The sequence below is a fragment of the Paroedura picta genome, chromosome 3 (assembly GCF_049243985.1).
Source record: "Paroedura picta isolate Pp20150507F chromosome 3, Ppicta_v3.0, whole genome shotgun sequence".
NCBI lineage: Eukaryota > Metazoa > Chordata > Lepidosauria > Squamata > Gekkonidae > Paroedura > Paroedura picta.
Window position 1 is genome coordinate 94,097,586 of NC_135371.1, and position 15,995 is coordinate 94,113,580.

At 41.0% G+C, this 15,995-nt stretch overlaps 1 protein-coding gene across 4 annotated transcripts in view; it reads right to left on the bottom strand.

Annotated features, from left to right (window-relative positions):
- Positions 1 to 226: 226 nt before the first annotated feature.
- The window catches only part of FNIP1 (folliculin interacting protein 1), a 121,283-nt gene continuing 105,514 nt past the window's right edge, over positions 227 to 15,995 (bottom strand). For 3 of the 4 annotated variants that reach the window (XM_077326871.1, XM_077326870.1, XM_077326872.1), the window contains 7 exons: positions 15,604 to 15,750; positions 13,303 to 13,472; positions 11,135 to 12,563; positions 10,305 to 10,473; positions 7,820 to 8,017; positions 6,446 to 6,561; positions 227 to 4,584 (listed from right to left, as the gene is read on the bottom strand). In XM_077326871.1, the coding sequence (XP_077182986.1) occupies positions 4,506 to 4,584; positions 6,446 to 6,561; positions 7,820 to 8,017; positions 10,305 to 10,473; positions 11,135 to 12,563; positions 13,303 to 13,472; positions 15,604 to 15,750 (2,308 nt within the window). In that variant the 3' untranslated portion in view covers positions 227 to 4,505. Of the gene's footprint in view, positions 4,585 to 6,445; positions 6,562 to 7,819; positions 8,018 to 10,304; positions 10,474 to 11,134; positions 12,564 to 13,302; positions 13,473 to 15,603; positions 15,751 to 15,995 lie in introns of those variants that run through there. The other variant, XR_013229262.1, reaches the window with a different exon arrangement.

Genomic DNA, 15,995 nt, shown 5'->3' on the forward strand with positions numbered 1-15,995 from the left:
GTGTCATCAGGGGTGTGTGTGGCGTAATGGTGGCACATCAGGGGGTGCATGGGGCACGACATGATGACACCACTTCTGGTGACGTCAGGAGGCATGGTTATGCAAATAAGTTAATTTGTATGCAAGGTGGTGGGTGTGGTTATGCTCATTATAATATGTGTACCTCTTTACTACTCACTTTTCTTCATTATCCACCCTTTGAAAATAAGACAAAGATAAACGAGCCTTTAAATGGACAATATTGTATTTATTGCACAAAGTTCCCCTAAAACTGGGAATGGTTATTATAGTACAAGTGCACATCTTGGGAAATGTATATATACAAAAAGAAGAAAAAGACAAGTATGTACATTTCGCCCAGCATATTACACATACCAGTATCTAAATAATTTAGGGGACAGCAAAAACAAAACCCTCACAGAAAGTCTTCCTTAATTAACAGGGGTTTAAAAGGCAAGATTTAAAATCTTGTGTGTGTGTGGGGGGGGATCCCCCTAATTTCTCTCTCCCCCTCTCTTACTCTCTCTCTGTTTTTTTTCTTTTTCTTTTTGGCAGCTTTGCATTTGCAGTTGCCAGCTTCAGTGGGACAAAATTTGCTAGTTCATATGTGTAATACGTGTAAATAAGTTCAGCCTTAAAATTAAGACATATTAATGGATGTTGTGGATATTGCAAAATCAAAGAGATTAGTTCTGTACATAAATTATTGGGAAATGCATGAAACATTAAGATGTAAACACTGCAAGTGCTGTTATAGTTCCCTTAAAAAAATTAAAATCCAAACAATCCAAGGTCTGTATCACAATACTGCAAGTACCATCAATGAGGATCAGTGACAGGAAAGCATGCCATCATGCTACGGTGCGTTTCACGCAGGGGCCATTCCAACAATACCACATTAGGACTATAAAAGATTGTATTCTCCTCTTCTTTTAAATACACCCAATGCTCAGACATTTGCATGGTGGTAGATAACTGATGCCCTTTGGTGGCAACTCTATGGGCTGGAACCAGTGCAAAGTTCCCACTTCTCAAGAGTTCTTGTGCATACAGACGCTCAAGATAGAGACCTCAGTAGCTGTATCCCCATGTCCATTTCCACTTGCACACAATCTTGTGCTACCAATTTCTGGGTACTAGTATAATGGACAAGGAGCAGAGCAATCAGTACTGCACAACATTGTGTCCAAGCTACACTGAAGTTCTATTTCCATTTGTACGTCACTGTAAATAGGGCAGGACAATGAGTGCTGCTGCGCTAGAACACTGATGCCTGCTGCGGCATCAATCAGATGGAGTATGATGACTTGAGATGATGACACTGCTATAACTGTAATGGCTACCATACCTTGAGAGAGCACAACAGCCATGCACAAAGCTATCCCAGAGCCACCTAACAAATGAGATGAGCAGGAGACAACTCCTTGAAAGTGCCTCCATAAATATAAAAGGGATAAGTAATATAACTGCGAGGTCAGACATTATTTCATAAGCAGTGTTAAATGGAAAGGGACCACAGTGCAGTGGTAAATCTGATTCCATGAAAAATCAGCCTGCTGTGTCAGTATGGGAATATCTGAAGCCTTCCATCACTGAAATCCCTGCACCGGAAGGAAAAGGTATGTAAAATGTTCAGGACAATGATTAGTTATAGGACTTGATGATGTTTTCTGAAAGACAAGCTGACGATCCCTAGTTTAGGTTTATACAAGAGCCAGCATGTATATATATGAATCCTTCTGGAAAAAGAAACTAGGCAACAACACAAACCAGGTACCTGTATATCATGGGGGGGGGGGGCTTTGCTTTGCAGCATTCCGTGTCACTTCTTCATTTACTGCTAAGGCTTCCAACCACACACTGTCCATATTTAACTCAGCTGAAAATTTACCTTCTACCATTTGAAAAGAGCCACATAGTCATTTTGATGTATTTCTTTTGAAATCAAATTAGGGTTCTCAGTTCAAAATATGACAGGAGTGGCTGAAGAAAAGAGCCCTATGTGCTCAGAGAGCTTCACCTATTCAAGGGGCAATGGAGCCCCATGCACATATGGAGTTCTTGGACACAGGAATGTGTGGCAGTTTCAAGCACAATTCACACCCCGTTACAGCAAACACCTTTCACTTCAACACTTGTGGCAGCTGCTAGAAAAATGTATGCACTGTGAAATCAACCATTGCTCTTGTAGCCCATCTACTGTTTTCACGTTTGTTCACCAGATAAATTGTTTGACTTGCAAAAGGACTTACTACAGGTGTAGCAGGGGGAATTTGAGGGCTATAGCATTTTCAAAAATTAAAGTGACACCAGGCCATGTACTAAATCACTGGGGAGAAACAGCAGCAGCAGCAGCAACAACATCAATAACAGAAGTTCCTTCCAGGGGAAAAAATAGAACCCAGAAAACGTTATGGCATGATGGGAGACCACTGCAGAAGACAGGATAGCCTTGTTCAAGTGGTGCACATTTTTAAAAAAAGGCTATGGAACATTTTTAAAAGGCTACACAAGCACTCATGCAGTTGAGAAACTTTGAAAGTACCAATAAATATATAAATAACGGAAATTAAACCTTTAAAAATAGAAGCCAAAAATGCATGGATGTAGGGAAGCTTTCGGACCAATGGGTGTGACAGCTGCCCACAAGAATTCAGTGATGACAGTGTTTCTATTGGGAAGTATAAATTGCTTTCACCCTTTAGCATAATGGAGCAAATATGAAATTGCCAGCAGTGTTACCATGATCTGTAGAGAAAACAACTGTAGCCCTCCAGAGGTTCAAATGTGCTGTCATTGCATTCGCTTGCTCTCACATTCTCTCTACCCCCCCTCAAATAATAATAATGAAATATCTGTATGATCCCTGATCAATGTACAGCATAGTTGGTGTTATCTTAGCAAATTAAGGAATCTTTGTGGGGGTTTTGCATTGTGTGTTGATCTATGAAATTCAGAACACTAAGTATTAAAGAAATGACAAACCTAGTTAATGATGTTTCCCTAGATGCTTGGGAAAACAAGAAAAGCCCTCTAATGCCATGCCCCTTTATATAAACTGAGGTAGTAAACCTTGTTCAGAACATAATCATTTTACGTGCTGTATGAATTTCTTACATTGGATAGGTCCTTTATCAGCAATATGACAACACCAAGAATTGTGCATGAGGGGAAATACAGAACATGAATTGGAACAGCTTTTTTAAAACAACCTATTCTTCAGAAACAGGTCAGGAGAGAAAAACGAGGACCACGTGGTAGTATATCCAAAAAGATGCTGATGCAGCTGTCATAATGGTGTGAAAGCAGAGCCAGCTTCAAATTCTCTAATTACAAAGATGCTACTTTAAAAAGAACACAATCCCTCACAATTATCTGAGTAATCGAAGACAATATTTTTTTCCAAACCTTCCAATCTACTGCGATCTTGGTTATTTTTGTAAATGCATTCGCATATCTTCTTCAGGGAAACTGCTTGCGACAAAGCAGTTAATCTAAGAGCTATAACCAATCAGCACAGTCCAAAGAAATGGAAGCATTCTTAAATCTCATTTAAACCAATGGGAAGCCGGCATCTACATGGCAGAATCACTCTAGTTGATCAACGTTAATTGGCTTTAGGAGTGCACTATCAAGGACCTAAAATTCAGGGATTTTAAAGTAGCTTATGGGTGTCTGTGTTTCTCTGAAATGCAACTCAAATAGGACACAATCGAGGCATTAAAATGTATGATTCTTTTTTCAAAATAAAAACAAACAGGATTCTGTAGACAAAAGCCAGTTGATATTATAACCTTTTTTGTTTTGTTTTCTTTATCAGCCTCAGAACAACATTGAAAACAAGGATCAAGTTACACAGCCAGCCTGACAAAGATGCCTTAGCTTGCATTGCCAGGACTGCCCCCATCCCCAAAGGACCAATTTCTACAAACACATTTTTGAGCATGGGTAGGGTATACCAGCCCTTTTAAATGTCCATCCTAAGATCTTCAGCCTGTTTAATGCAGGATCAGTTGGAGTTGCTATGAATAATTGTAGCTGGATGGTTATTTGTTTTAAATGTTCTCCTAATTGGTACCGTGTCACTCCCAAGCCAGCTGGATTTGCTTTCTTGTACACACAGTAACAGCATTGCGTAGGGTCATAGGAAGCCGTTCCTCCTTGTATTCTCAGATTTGAACAGCATGGCATCATATCCATTTTTGCAGTTCTGCTCAAGCCATTTAGAGTCCTCCAGGCTCTATAATCTCCTCCAATGATCTGAACCTCTGGTTGTAATTCCTCCCCGCCTTTAAAAGAATGGTCAAGACAGAAGGGGTGGGAGGAGAGACTCCATTTGTTTGCACGGTATATAGTCAGTTGCAGAGGCACGCAAGTCAGCTGAAGCGAGCTGTTCAGTTCATTTGCCTGCAGGCACAAAGGAGCCTGGACAAGAGGGGTTTCTGTCTGCTTCCTTGTCTTCCCATTTTATAAAAAGAAAGTTATTGTCTGTGCCCTTTGGTATTTCAGAGCAGAATCTGGGCAACATATGGAGAATGAGTGCTTGCTATAGCTGCCAGCAAAGGGAGGTCACTGGATTCAATCCTGAAAGAAAGAAAGAAAGAAAGAAAGAAAGAAAGAAAGAAAGAAAGAAAGAAAGAAAGAAAGAAAGAAAGAAAGAAAAGCATTTTCAGTCCACAATTTCAACATCCTGAAGATTCATGAACACTTTAGGAACAGGCTTTCTGTTGACGAAGGTATCTGCACTTTGCCTATTAAAATTATCTACAGTTGTACATTAAACAAACTAACTATGAGAGCTTCAAATGGTTGGGCATCAAATACACTACCGAAATCACAGACATTTCTCTAATTAAAGAGCACAGGCATTTATTTTGTAAACATGTGCCCCATTGGTCTTGTCAGAAGCTGCATTCCCCCCTGGACTGTCTGGTTACAGAGGCCTTCAGGACTAAAGCATTCCTTGCATTCAGCTTTTCAGGTATTGCAAACTGAATGAACTGAACAAGACACTTCCAATAGAATGCTGGGTTTACATGTAGAACGTGTTCCCAAAGGTGGATGTCAATAGACAAGTTCCAAACCGAAAAGAAAAGTGAGCCAGGAAAGTAGGTATTCTTTAGTCATGATTTTATATTCTTCTATATAATTTTTGGGATTAGCCAATATCTGAAACAGAACTTTTTTTTTTCTATCAGAGGATTTTTATGGTAAGAGATGTTCAGATGTAGGGTCACTCTGGATCAATCATTGCAAATGAAAATTTTAAATCGCCCCAAATCAAAGTGGAGATTGCATTCAGTGTAGACGGCAGGGTCTGAATCGACCTGGGACTGGAATAAAAGCTCCGTGCAGATTCAGCCAAGGTTTTACATGCTTGGTGGGCCTGCAATCTGAGACTTACAGCCTGATACATGCTAATCAGAAGTAAGTTGCACTAAATTTGATGCATGTAAATGTGAATAGGGGCCATGCTAGACATGGTGCTGGGTATCTACAAAAGATGGAGCAACTCCTACTTTACTAAGAGATTGTTTGATATGGATTAAGAACATGGCATTTTTTAAAATGTCTTCCTCTAGAATATAAATTCATTGATAAAAAATCTTCTTAGCTGTTTCAAGTCCTGTAGCAAGTGAAAAATGATTGATGCCTATATTGTGCCTATCTTTATTCCCCTAGCAAGATATAAACAGCCCAGAGGCTCCAATTTCAAACAGGCAAATAGTGGATTGGAACCTATGGAAACTTGCGGATTGGGGAGGGGGGAGAATTTTCACCGATTCTCCTCTTCCACTGATACCTCAACTCCCCTGTCATGTTATTCCTGCTGAAGTATTTTGGGCTGCAGTGGGAAGAGAGGAAAGGAGGAAAATCTACCCCATTTATTGAAATCCTTTTCATTAGCAAAATCTGTGGGATCCAAACCAGTGCAAAGGAAAACTTAAAACACCCTTTCCCCAGCACCACAGACCAGATCCATGTTAGGTTCCCCGTCCAACTAAATTACATGTTAGAGGGATCCAACATAATTTGGCCCAGGATTCTGATCTGTCTGTGATTCTGAACATAATTTAAAAGGCTTGCTTCCTAACAAACATTTAGCAATTGTATGTACATTGTATGACTGTTCTACAGTATAATTTTAAGACTTTTCATGCATTGTTTGTTGACAAATTCTGCAACTTACATAGAAGTTTACATAAGAAAAGAGTGACACTCTGGAGATGTTGAGTCTTCCTACATCAGCAAAGTGAGAAAATCTAAGTGAACCTATAGAAGTTTCCAAAAGTATAGCCTCAATAGCCAGAATATATAATCTTAATAAAGCATAAAGTATCATATAATTAAAGAGTTGTAAATAACCTAAAGAGCATTGAATATAGACCCCTGCAACATGCAGGATGACCTAAAGCAGAGAAGCGATAATGAAATGAGATCATACCCCAGTACCACACCCAGCTCCTTGACAGGAACTCGCATCTGGCCTTTGAGATATTCAGATAACATTTTGCTCTTGAAATACAGCTCCTGCAATCGATCTTCCAAGTGCATGACACACTGGGAGGGGGAAATGAACAAACAATGATTTCAAAAACAAAACAGTCTCCAAGTGCAATCAAAGACCACGGGGAAGCAAATTATAGTCCATCCGAGCATGCTGCCTTTTTTTAGGTCAGCAGGGTAAATATTTGAATATGGTTTTCTAGTAAATATGTTTGGGTTTCTTTTGTGAAAATCAGCTAGAAGAATGAGGCACTCTGGGAAAGGAAAAGACAATCTGGCTCAAAGCATATCTATTGTGAATGAAAAACAAAAAGGATTTAAAATGTCTGGGATTGTCTCAAAAGCTTGTACCTTGAATAAACTTTCTTGGTGTTAAGGGTGCCACTGGACTCTAACTTTGTTATATCATATCTACAGAATAACTATGATGATCTCCAATTTGCAGAAATGCTGTCAGTGAACTCAGTGGGTTGGATCCAATGGGATGTTTCTGTGTATGGAAGTCTTTCCAACCATTACTTTCTCCCCTCTCCCCTCCAGCTGTAGTTCACCTCCCTCCCGCATACATACACTGCTGTTCCTGGGATTCTCTTTTCTCCCAAGAACAGCATTTCAGGGGCTACTCAGGGCTGCAGCATGGGGTGGTGATGGTGAGAAAATCATACCCCACAAGAAGATATCCTTGAAGCCAAATTTGATTCCCCACTACTCCTCCACATGAAGCCCAGCTGGGTGACCTTGGGCCCGCCACTGCGCTGACCAAGCAGTGATATCAGGGCTCTCTCAGCCTCACCCACCTCACAGGGTGTCTGCTGTGGGGAGAGGAAAGGGAAGGCGACTGTAAGCCCCTTTGAGACTCCTCTGGGTAGAGAATAGCGGCATATAAGAACCAACTCTTCTTGCCAGTTTGATGTAGTGGTTAGAAGTGCGGACTTCTAATCTGGCAAGCCGGATTTGATTCTGCACCCCCCCCCCCACATTCAGCTAGCTGAATGACCTTGGGCTTGCCACAGCACTGATAAAGCTGTTCTGACTGAGCAGTGATATCAGGGTTCTCTCAGCCTCATCCACCTCACAGGGTGTCTGTTGTGGGGAGAGGAAAGGGAAGGCGACTCTAAGCTGCTTTGAGACTCCTTTGGGTAGAGAAAAGTAGCATATAAGAACCAACTCTTCTTCTTGTATTAATTGGAGTGAAAATGATGTAGATTTTGGTCAACTATGCTGAATTAAAAGCTACAGAACAAACTTTGCATTTGGGCTTTTTTCGCCATAAAATGACTCAATTAGCTTCATGCTGAGATTTGGTACTTACAAAATTTGGAGATAAATTATGCTTATAAAGCTGGAGAGTGGAATGAAGTAGGTTGGAGACAAGGTTCGAAACTAACACATCTTTCCCAAGTTTATTATCAGTCACCCGTCGTTGACTGCTAGCCACTTGCACTGTCCATTTATCTGTGTCTGCGATAATGCAGATAGCTTCTGCGATCGGTTCATCGAGAACAGGGTGCTAAAAGACAAATGAGAAGCAGGGGATTTTAACAAGATAAAATCTCGAAATTGAGTTGGATCCAAAAATACCCTTGTGCAAAGAGTTCCAGCAGTCCCCACACAAAATGTCAGTCCCCACACAAAACACCTCCACTGTTCCTGGAGCCACCCCAGCCTTTTGAGTATTGTGCGGAGGCTGTAGAAAGCAGGGCGAAGTAAAAAATGGATCCCTTCCATAAGGGAAGCCTATCTTTTGGATCTTTATATCTAATGGGTTGTTTCTAAGCATGAATTAGGTCTGCTAATAGTCTTTGGAAAATGCAGCTTTAGAATGAAAACGTTGAAACGTTCAGCTGTTTGGCAAAAGCACTCTCATAGATCATCATTCAGTGCTTCGAGAAAAGCCCTGGTTCTACGCAAGACAATGGACAAACTCTGAATGGATTCAGTGCAGCCAAGAGCCAGGACGGTACGACACAGCATGCTCTGCAAGCCCCCAGAGAGTCAGCCACTGCTTGTCTTTATGAAACGGACCCCAGTACTACATGGCCAAGCCATTTCTGGTATAATTGGAAAAGCAAGACATGACAGGCATCATTGGGGTTCCCAAATGGGAAAGGAGGGTTTTGGTCCTGGATACATACATACAATGCCAATTCTAACTGGTCCCTATGAAAACAGACCTAAAGGTTATTTGTTTAAAACTATAACTTTGCCTACAATGCAAATAAAAACTAAATGGCTGGACCAGCTAAAACAATATTGCTTGGTTCTCTTTCACGGTTTGCTCATTTAACTACATATATTTATGCCTTATCAGAGAAAATCGTTATCAATTTACTTTGGTTATCTGCTGCCATTTAATATTGATAATAGTTACAGTCAATCCTTCAGCATGTGCACACGGTTTACACATAAAAACCAGCAGGGGGAGCAAAGGGGCAAGCTCTTTCCACACAGAGGCTTTAAAGGTTTTCAGTTGCATTACTTAAAAAAAAAGGAAGGCGTGAAAAAGATTACAGCCATCTCAACAGCCCACATAATGACTTAACTTCTAGTTGACACCTGCTTTCAAATATCCTCTCCCATTCCTTCTAGAGACTTGGGAGTTAAAGGGCAGCTGGGGCAGGGGGATGGCCTTCCCTCATTGGCATATAAGGGGACGGAAACCGTTTGTTGCAAGTAAAAGCCACAGGACTCCAATCAATTCATGTGAGCTGCTCTGTTCTCAGACATTTTGATCTGAAAACCATGATGGACTCAAGAGACTGTGGCAGCACAGACCTCTAGGCAAATAACTGGTCTTAAAGAGCAATTGCAAACTGGAAATCTTTAGCACCAGTGAAGCCCACCCATGGCCCTCTTTTTTTAGGGTACATTTCCTTGCTGCATTTGACCAAAGGCAACTTTGTCTGATTCTATTTCTAACAGGAGAGCTGAGGAGGGCATGGTACGAAGGTGATGGTTCTCCTTTCACTTTCCCTACCATCCAGTGTTCTCAGGAAGGGAAGTTCTATTTAACAGTCATGGCTAAATTGTAACTAAATGTCTAAATGGTAAACTATACCTGTTGAGAAGCACAAAGGCCATTAATCACATATGACTTCCTACCAAACTTTGACTCTGGAGAATCTTAGCCATTATGTTAAGAGGTTCGACCCAGGTTCAAATCCCCATCCTGAAATGGAAGCTTGGTGCGGGACTTTGGCCAAGTGACATACATTCAGCCTACCTTCCCTCACTGGGCTGTTGTGAAGATAAAATGGGGAAGAGGAGAATGATATAAGCTGCCTTGGATCCCTACTGGACCCTGCTGGGTATAAATGTCTCTTAAGTGCTCAGAAATCTGAGTGTTAAAAATGCATTGGCCCCAGTTCAAAGAAAATCCCATCATTCCACTTTTTAAAAAGGCAATTAAGCATAAGTGGACTTCTGCAAGTAGGGATGTTGTGTTTTAAAATCTTATCTAATTAAATCGAATGCTGATATTACTGTTGAGTCTGGTTTACCCCACTAGCTTGGAAAACTGTAAGCAACCTGTCCATACTTTATAAAAAGTTGACTAGTACAGATCAAACGTTGCACAACACACAATTTATCTGCGATCTTCCATGAAAGTACTCGAATAGTGTCTTATACCCTGTGATTCCCAAGACCCTTCAATAAATAGGCTTAAGGAGATTTGGGGAATTATGCACATTCAACATAGCACCAGCTTCATAGGTATTCCGGTAGGCGTAGAGAACGATTTGCTTTTGTCGACGGGTCAAAGAAATAGTTCACATGTTGGATATAGTTTAAATTACCTGCACAGCATGCGACAAATCTGACATCAAACAGTGTTTCAGTTTCTCATCACTTCCTACTCCTTGCAAAACAAAGTCAGGTACGTAAGATGAACAGTAGCCACCTAGCAAGGACCTTCCAAAATTGGCAATACTGGGCTGGACAGAGTTCACTTCAATTAATTTTGACCTGAAAGAAAGGCATAACATGGGCATGTGTACTACAACTAGGACTGGTTTCTCTCTACTTCAGCGAAACCCTATAGGGCACAATCTAGTGAGCGGTTAAAGGCACAATCCACTGACTCCAGTGGGAGCTCGTCATGCTGTCCATCAAGCCCTATGCTGGATCCCACAGCCATCTGTTGCGCCCATGTAGAAAAGACACGTTAAAAAGACACTTATAGCTCAAGAACTGCTTAAAGTACGTAAAGTGAAAATATACGGATTTGTGCTGAAATTAATTATTGTGACACCTTTTCTCCCCCTTAGTTAAGTGCCTTTCTTTTAATAGCCTTGCCTAAATTAGCATGATATCTCTCAAAGTGAGAAAGGTAACCAGAGCCTCTTTTAAACTGCAACCTCAGTGAAATAAGCATCCCTCACATTGCTGCATCTCTTAAATTACTGTCTTGAAAGAAGCCCAGCTGAAATAATCAATGATATATCATTTACATGAGGAAAACCTAGAATTTTCTCCGTAAGAACCTTATCTGGTATTCACTTGGCAAGCAGAAACTACGTTTCCATCCACAGATTCCATTCTTAGCTATGAAATCACAACACACAAATTTGTAGGAAAATAAAGAATAGAATACATTCATCCAAGTACCAGTAATGTCCCCACCTACCCAGGAAAAGGGATCTCCTCTTCTTCAGCCCACTCTTCTTGCTCTGCCACATAATAGTTACTGTTTGTTCTAGCCGCATCATGAACTGTGTCTTCACTTTCACTGTCACCAAGAGCGCTATCTGAACTCTCATTTCTTGGAATGTCCCAATCCACACCTGGGTCAGCCTTTTTCCCTGCATTCTCTCTGTCCCCATGGGGGATACATATAGAGATTTTGTCTCTTTGGTCCTGCTCTGCAAAGCAGTTTTTGCATGTCTCTTGTCGCACCAATTCCATAAATTTACAAAATTCACTGGTGGGTTTGTGGTTCTTTGTGCACAGTTTTCTATGAAAGTCTAAGCTACGGCTGGAGTCTAGAATGTATGTTGTTGCTTTCAATGGAATATCGTCAATAGTCCTGGCCTCAATGGAATTCTCCTCAGTAAAATACTCATCAAGCAGACTCACACTCTCCTCATTGTAAGGATTCCAACTCTGAGGCTTACTGGTAACCCGAGGAAATGGTTCAGAACTATTGCAATCTCTTTTTTGGTCCTCAAGGGTTTGACTGGCTTCATAGTTCTGGTCAGCAGACATCGCTCCTTCAGTGTCTGTCTGGTGGCTGTGGCTGGCCATTTGTTCCACTACTGCTTGACTTCGGACCTCAATATCTGAATCCGGTGACATGGAATCACCAATGAGGAAAGTCACCTTAGTCTGAGCCTCAGCTGTACTGCAAGGAATTGCATCAGATGAGATTTTATCAGGTGGCTTCTTCTCTACCACTGAGTTTGCTAATTTCCTGACTTCAGCAGACTCATTATCAGAATCCATGGACTCTTCTTTCTTCCATGACCCGCCCATTGGTTCCAGGCTTGGCCCTGCCAACTTGCAAGTTTCAACTGAGGCAGACCCTGTGAAGACCACTTTCTCTAACTTTATATCAAAGCAAGAGGGTGTCATCTCTTTGCATTGCTTCACATCAGCGGCATTTTCTTGGAAGTCCACAGGGACTACTCTGTTTTCACCTGAAGCAGCCTCAGTCTCTATCTCCCGGGTTTCCACAGGATCATCCCTCTCTTGTGCTGAAGCATCCTCTGTATTTTGAGCAGGGTTAAGTGGGCACTTGCAGTACTTACAACTGCAGTTAGAAGTTCTCGCTTCTTCAGACTCATAAAGGGACAAATTGATTCTGTTCTTGTGCATCGTAACCAGAACATACTCAGACTCCTCCACTTCCCCTTTCTCTAGGGTAGTTGTGATAACCGTGCCTGGCATCACTATGGCCTCATCTTCTCCATTTTCCAGAAGATGAGTCTCTTGCAGCTCTGAGCACCGTATGAAGTAAGTGAGGAAGTACAATAGGCGTTGCACAAGATCTTGCCTTTTGCCAACCACAACCGTTTTTGATAGTCTCACAGGTGACCCAATAGCTCCATACAAGTCTCCTAGAGGGTAACAAAATGCAAACCGCATGCTAATTACACAACAGGCAAGATATCTAGCATCATTCTCACAAACATACTTGATTTTTAAAAAAACAAACCAACTACAACTGACAACAGTAGCTTCCAATGCTATGCCTTTAATTTGAGATCAAATGGAATTGGGAAGAAGGGCACAGATGACCAGAATACTATTCACATTTTGAACTATTTTGGGTGCTAATCATATTTACTTGGAAGCACATTCTATTGAAACCCGTGTGGCTTATTGGTTATGTAAGCATACTTGTTAAACAAAAAGATTACTTTAGCCATCTTAACAGATACAAAAAAGCCCTCTGCTGCTAGTTCTGGCTTTCTTCTCTCCCCATTTCTGCCACACCTCACTTATGACACTAACTGCCTTTCATCTTCACCATCCCAGCTGCTATATATAAGCCAATAAGCCATATTGTTGTGAGGATCAAGTGAAGGTGGGGAATCTTATGCTGCTCTGAGATGCATTGTGGGAGGGTGGGATGCAAATCAAATTAATTAAGAGGCTTTATTCAGATCTTGGTTATTGGACTTCATTGTTAAGTAAAATAATTTACTGGACTAATGATTTCGTGCATGGATTTTCTGCTTTTGCCATATTTCTTTTTCATTGATTTACCTATTGTAACAAACGGTGAAGTAAGTGCAATCCCCTCTGACATCAGATGACTATGAAGAGCAACTATTACGGTGGTTTAAAACATACCTAACTGCGCCCACAGTGGATTGTACGGATGAGTCTTGGCCAACATGTCCACGCTCTGGGAGGAATGCTTTTCTAGAAAGATTTTGATTGGTGGCTGGCCATTTGGCATAACAGTTGGGACCCAGGCCAAGTGGTTTGTCAAAATTGCAGTCAGAAGAGCTGGTAAAAATCTGAAGAGTGAAGAATAAAATTTGTCATTTCAACTGACTTTCTACATGATTCTACATGCACAGTCTATTTTATATAGGGGCTATTTCATAAATAGATGATAAAATATTTAATATATACCCTAAAACATGTAAGGTACCCCCTACTTCAATCATGACCCAAACTGCTATAAAAACTTTTCATTCATTTTCATGAAGGGATGCTGTTATGAATGAAAGCACTGCCTTTCTGACAGACGAAAGAAGAAGTTTGCATCAGGATTTCTTAAATCACGTCACTGAAAGGGAATGAGATACAACTTCCACACAAAAGCATCAGTTTCCATATGGGCAAAGAACAACAAGTATTGGTAGCATCCATTCTAAGTTTTAGAATCTGCCAGTATAAGCTCACTCAGGAAGACAGATTAAAGATTTGCTGGTTCTGTGGAAGTTAGGCCTAATGGTGCCGAAAACTGAAAGAGCATTCTTTTGAAACCTGGCCATACCAGTGCACATTTACAATGCATGAGAAAATATAGTTAACATTTGGTGAGATGCAGCTGATAATCTCCTGGTATCAGTCCTGTTTTGGAGGCCTGAGGGTCTTTAGATTTTTGGTCTTGTTCAAGTACAGTGTTTCATCAGTCAGCCATCAAATTTCATTCACTTAAAGTCTAAAAATGGGCTAGCATTCTGAGATTTCTCTTTAAAATGCTACATTAAACAGTGTTATGGCACAATGGTGACATAAATAGGTCAAGGCTTCAGGAATACTCTGATTAAGCTTTTTAAAAACCTGAGATGAGTGTTATTCTTCACCTCCAACAGAATTTTACACTGTCAAGAATGTGAATTCAGTATAAGACAGCTGCTATTTCCAATACTTTTAAAAGCTCCCAGTTAAGCAAAATGGTTGGTCTCCAATTAGTTTAATAGATTAACAAGACTCTGACATGCTACCCAACTGAAGAAGAACTGGGTTTTTTTTTAGACCAATAGTCTCAAAGCAGATAACAATCGCCTACCTTTCCTCTCCCCACAACAGACATCCTGTGGTGGGCTGAAAGAGCTCTAAGAGAACTGTGACTGGCCCAAGATCACCCAGCAGGCCTCATACATCTCAAAGTGGCAGGTGAAGCTGAGAGGGTTCTGAGACTGGCCCAAGGTTGCCCAGCTGGCTTCATGTGTGGGAACAGTGGAGAATCAAACCCAGCTCTTCAGATTAGAAGTCACCGCTCTTATCCACTATACCAAAATGTCATTATACGTTTTCAAAAGTAGTCTGGATTAATTCATATATGTATTTCTAGTGAACATTTGCCAGTCAGACCAAAACAGATGCTTTCTGGTGAGTTCTGTGGACAGATCTTCCAGCCCTTTACTTCTGATTCAGCTCAGGACTATGAACAGAGGCTATGAAGCAGGAGCTGCCTCCCATCTGATTTCCCTAATCTGGAACAGACTGGTGGATCGCTCCTGTTTTTCTCACTGCAGTAAATATACAGGTGCTGGTATGAGCATTGCTTGTTTCTAATCTTTAGGTCCCTGGTACTGTTTCCAGTCTAAAAAACAGAATGGGAAGAAGGCTGAAATCCCACACCACCCATTGTGCTGTACTCCCAATATGAATTGGGGCTCTTCACACCTGCAGTTTTGTTTTTTTTAAGTGGGGGTGTCATTCCCAGAACTCCTAGCATTCCATCTGGTTTAGCTTTCTGCCATAAGAAATCAGGGTGGTCATTTTTCAGTGCAATTTGAGCAATAAAGGCAAGGTGCTCTTCACAGAAAGATTGGAAATGAGTTGTCCTATTTAAGAAGATACTGAAGATTTCATTAAGCACCATACAGAAAGAATGTATCTGGACTCTAATATATGACATCTTCTCTTTCATTCATGAGGTTTGTAGCTTTTTACAGGAGTAAGATATTTCTTGTGTTTTGCAATTACTTCTCTTAGCAATTACTTCTCTTACCACTCTGGTTTGAAAGTCTACCCTTCATATATCATGTATTCTGTCATCACTTGAACGTCCCTTCTTGTAGAGTGGTGCTTTGCAACTATGGCTCTTAAGAACTATTGTTCTTAAACAGAAACCTGGAGGGGGCATTTGTCAACAGAAAACCAAAAAAGAAGAAGAAAGGAATACTGTACTGGTTCTTGGATGCCTGCTCCATTAAGAAAGCAAATTCCTTCATAAAGCGATGGCACAGCTGGTTCTTCTCAGATGCCCCTGACATCATTGTAAGCCACACGGGTTCTGCCATCCGTGGCATGGTATAGAGATGACAAATTGTTGTTCTACATGAAAATGTAAAAAAACAGAAAGAGGTTGCATCATAGTATCGCAGTGGGTCAGAGCAAACCCCAGACTGTATTGGGCATAAACACCTCTTGCTCTCATGGTTACTGCCCTGTTCCCATTCCTGCTCTGTGTGAGTTAGCTTTACCTTTCTTTCCCACAAACCAGGATTCAACATGGGGAGCAGGTCGTTCAGAATCCCTGTTTCCAGAATGAAACAAAATCCAGTTTTCCCAGGAGCCTA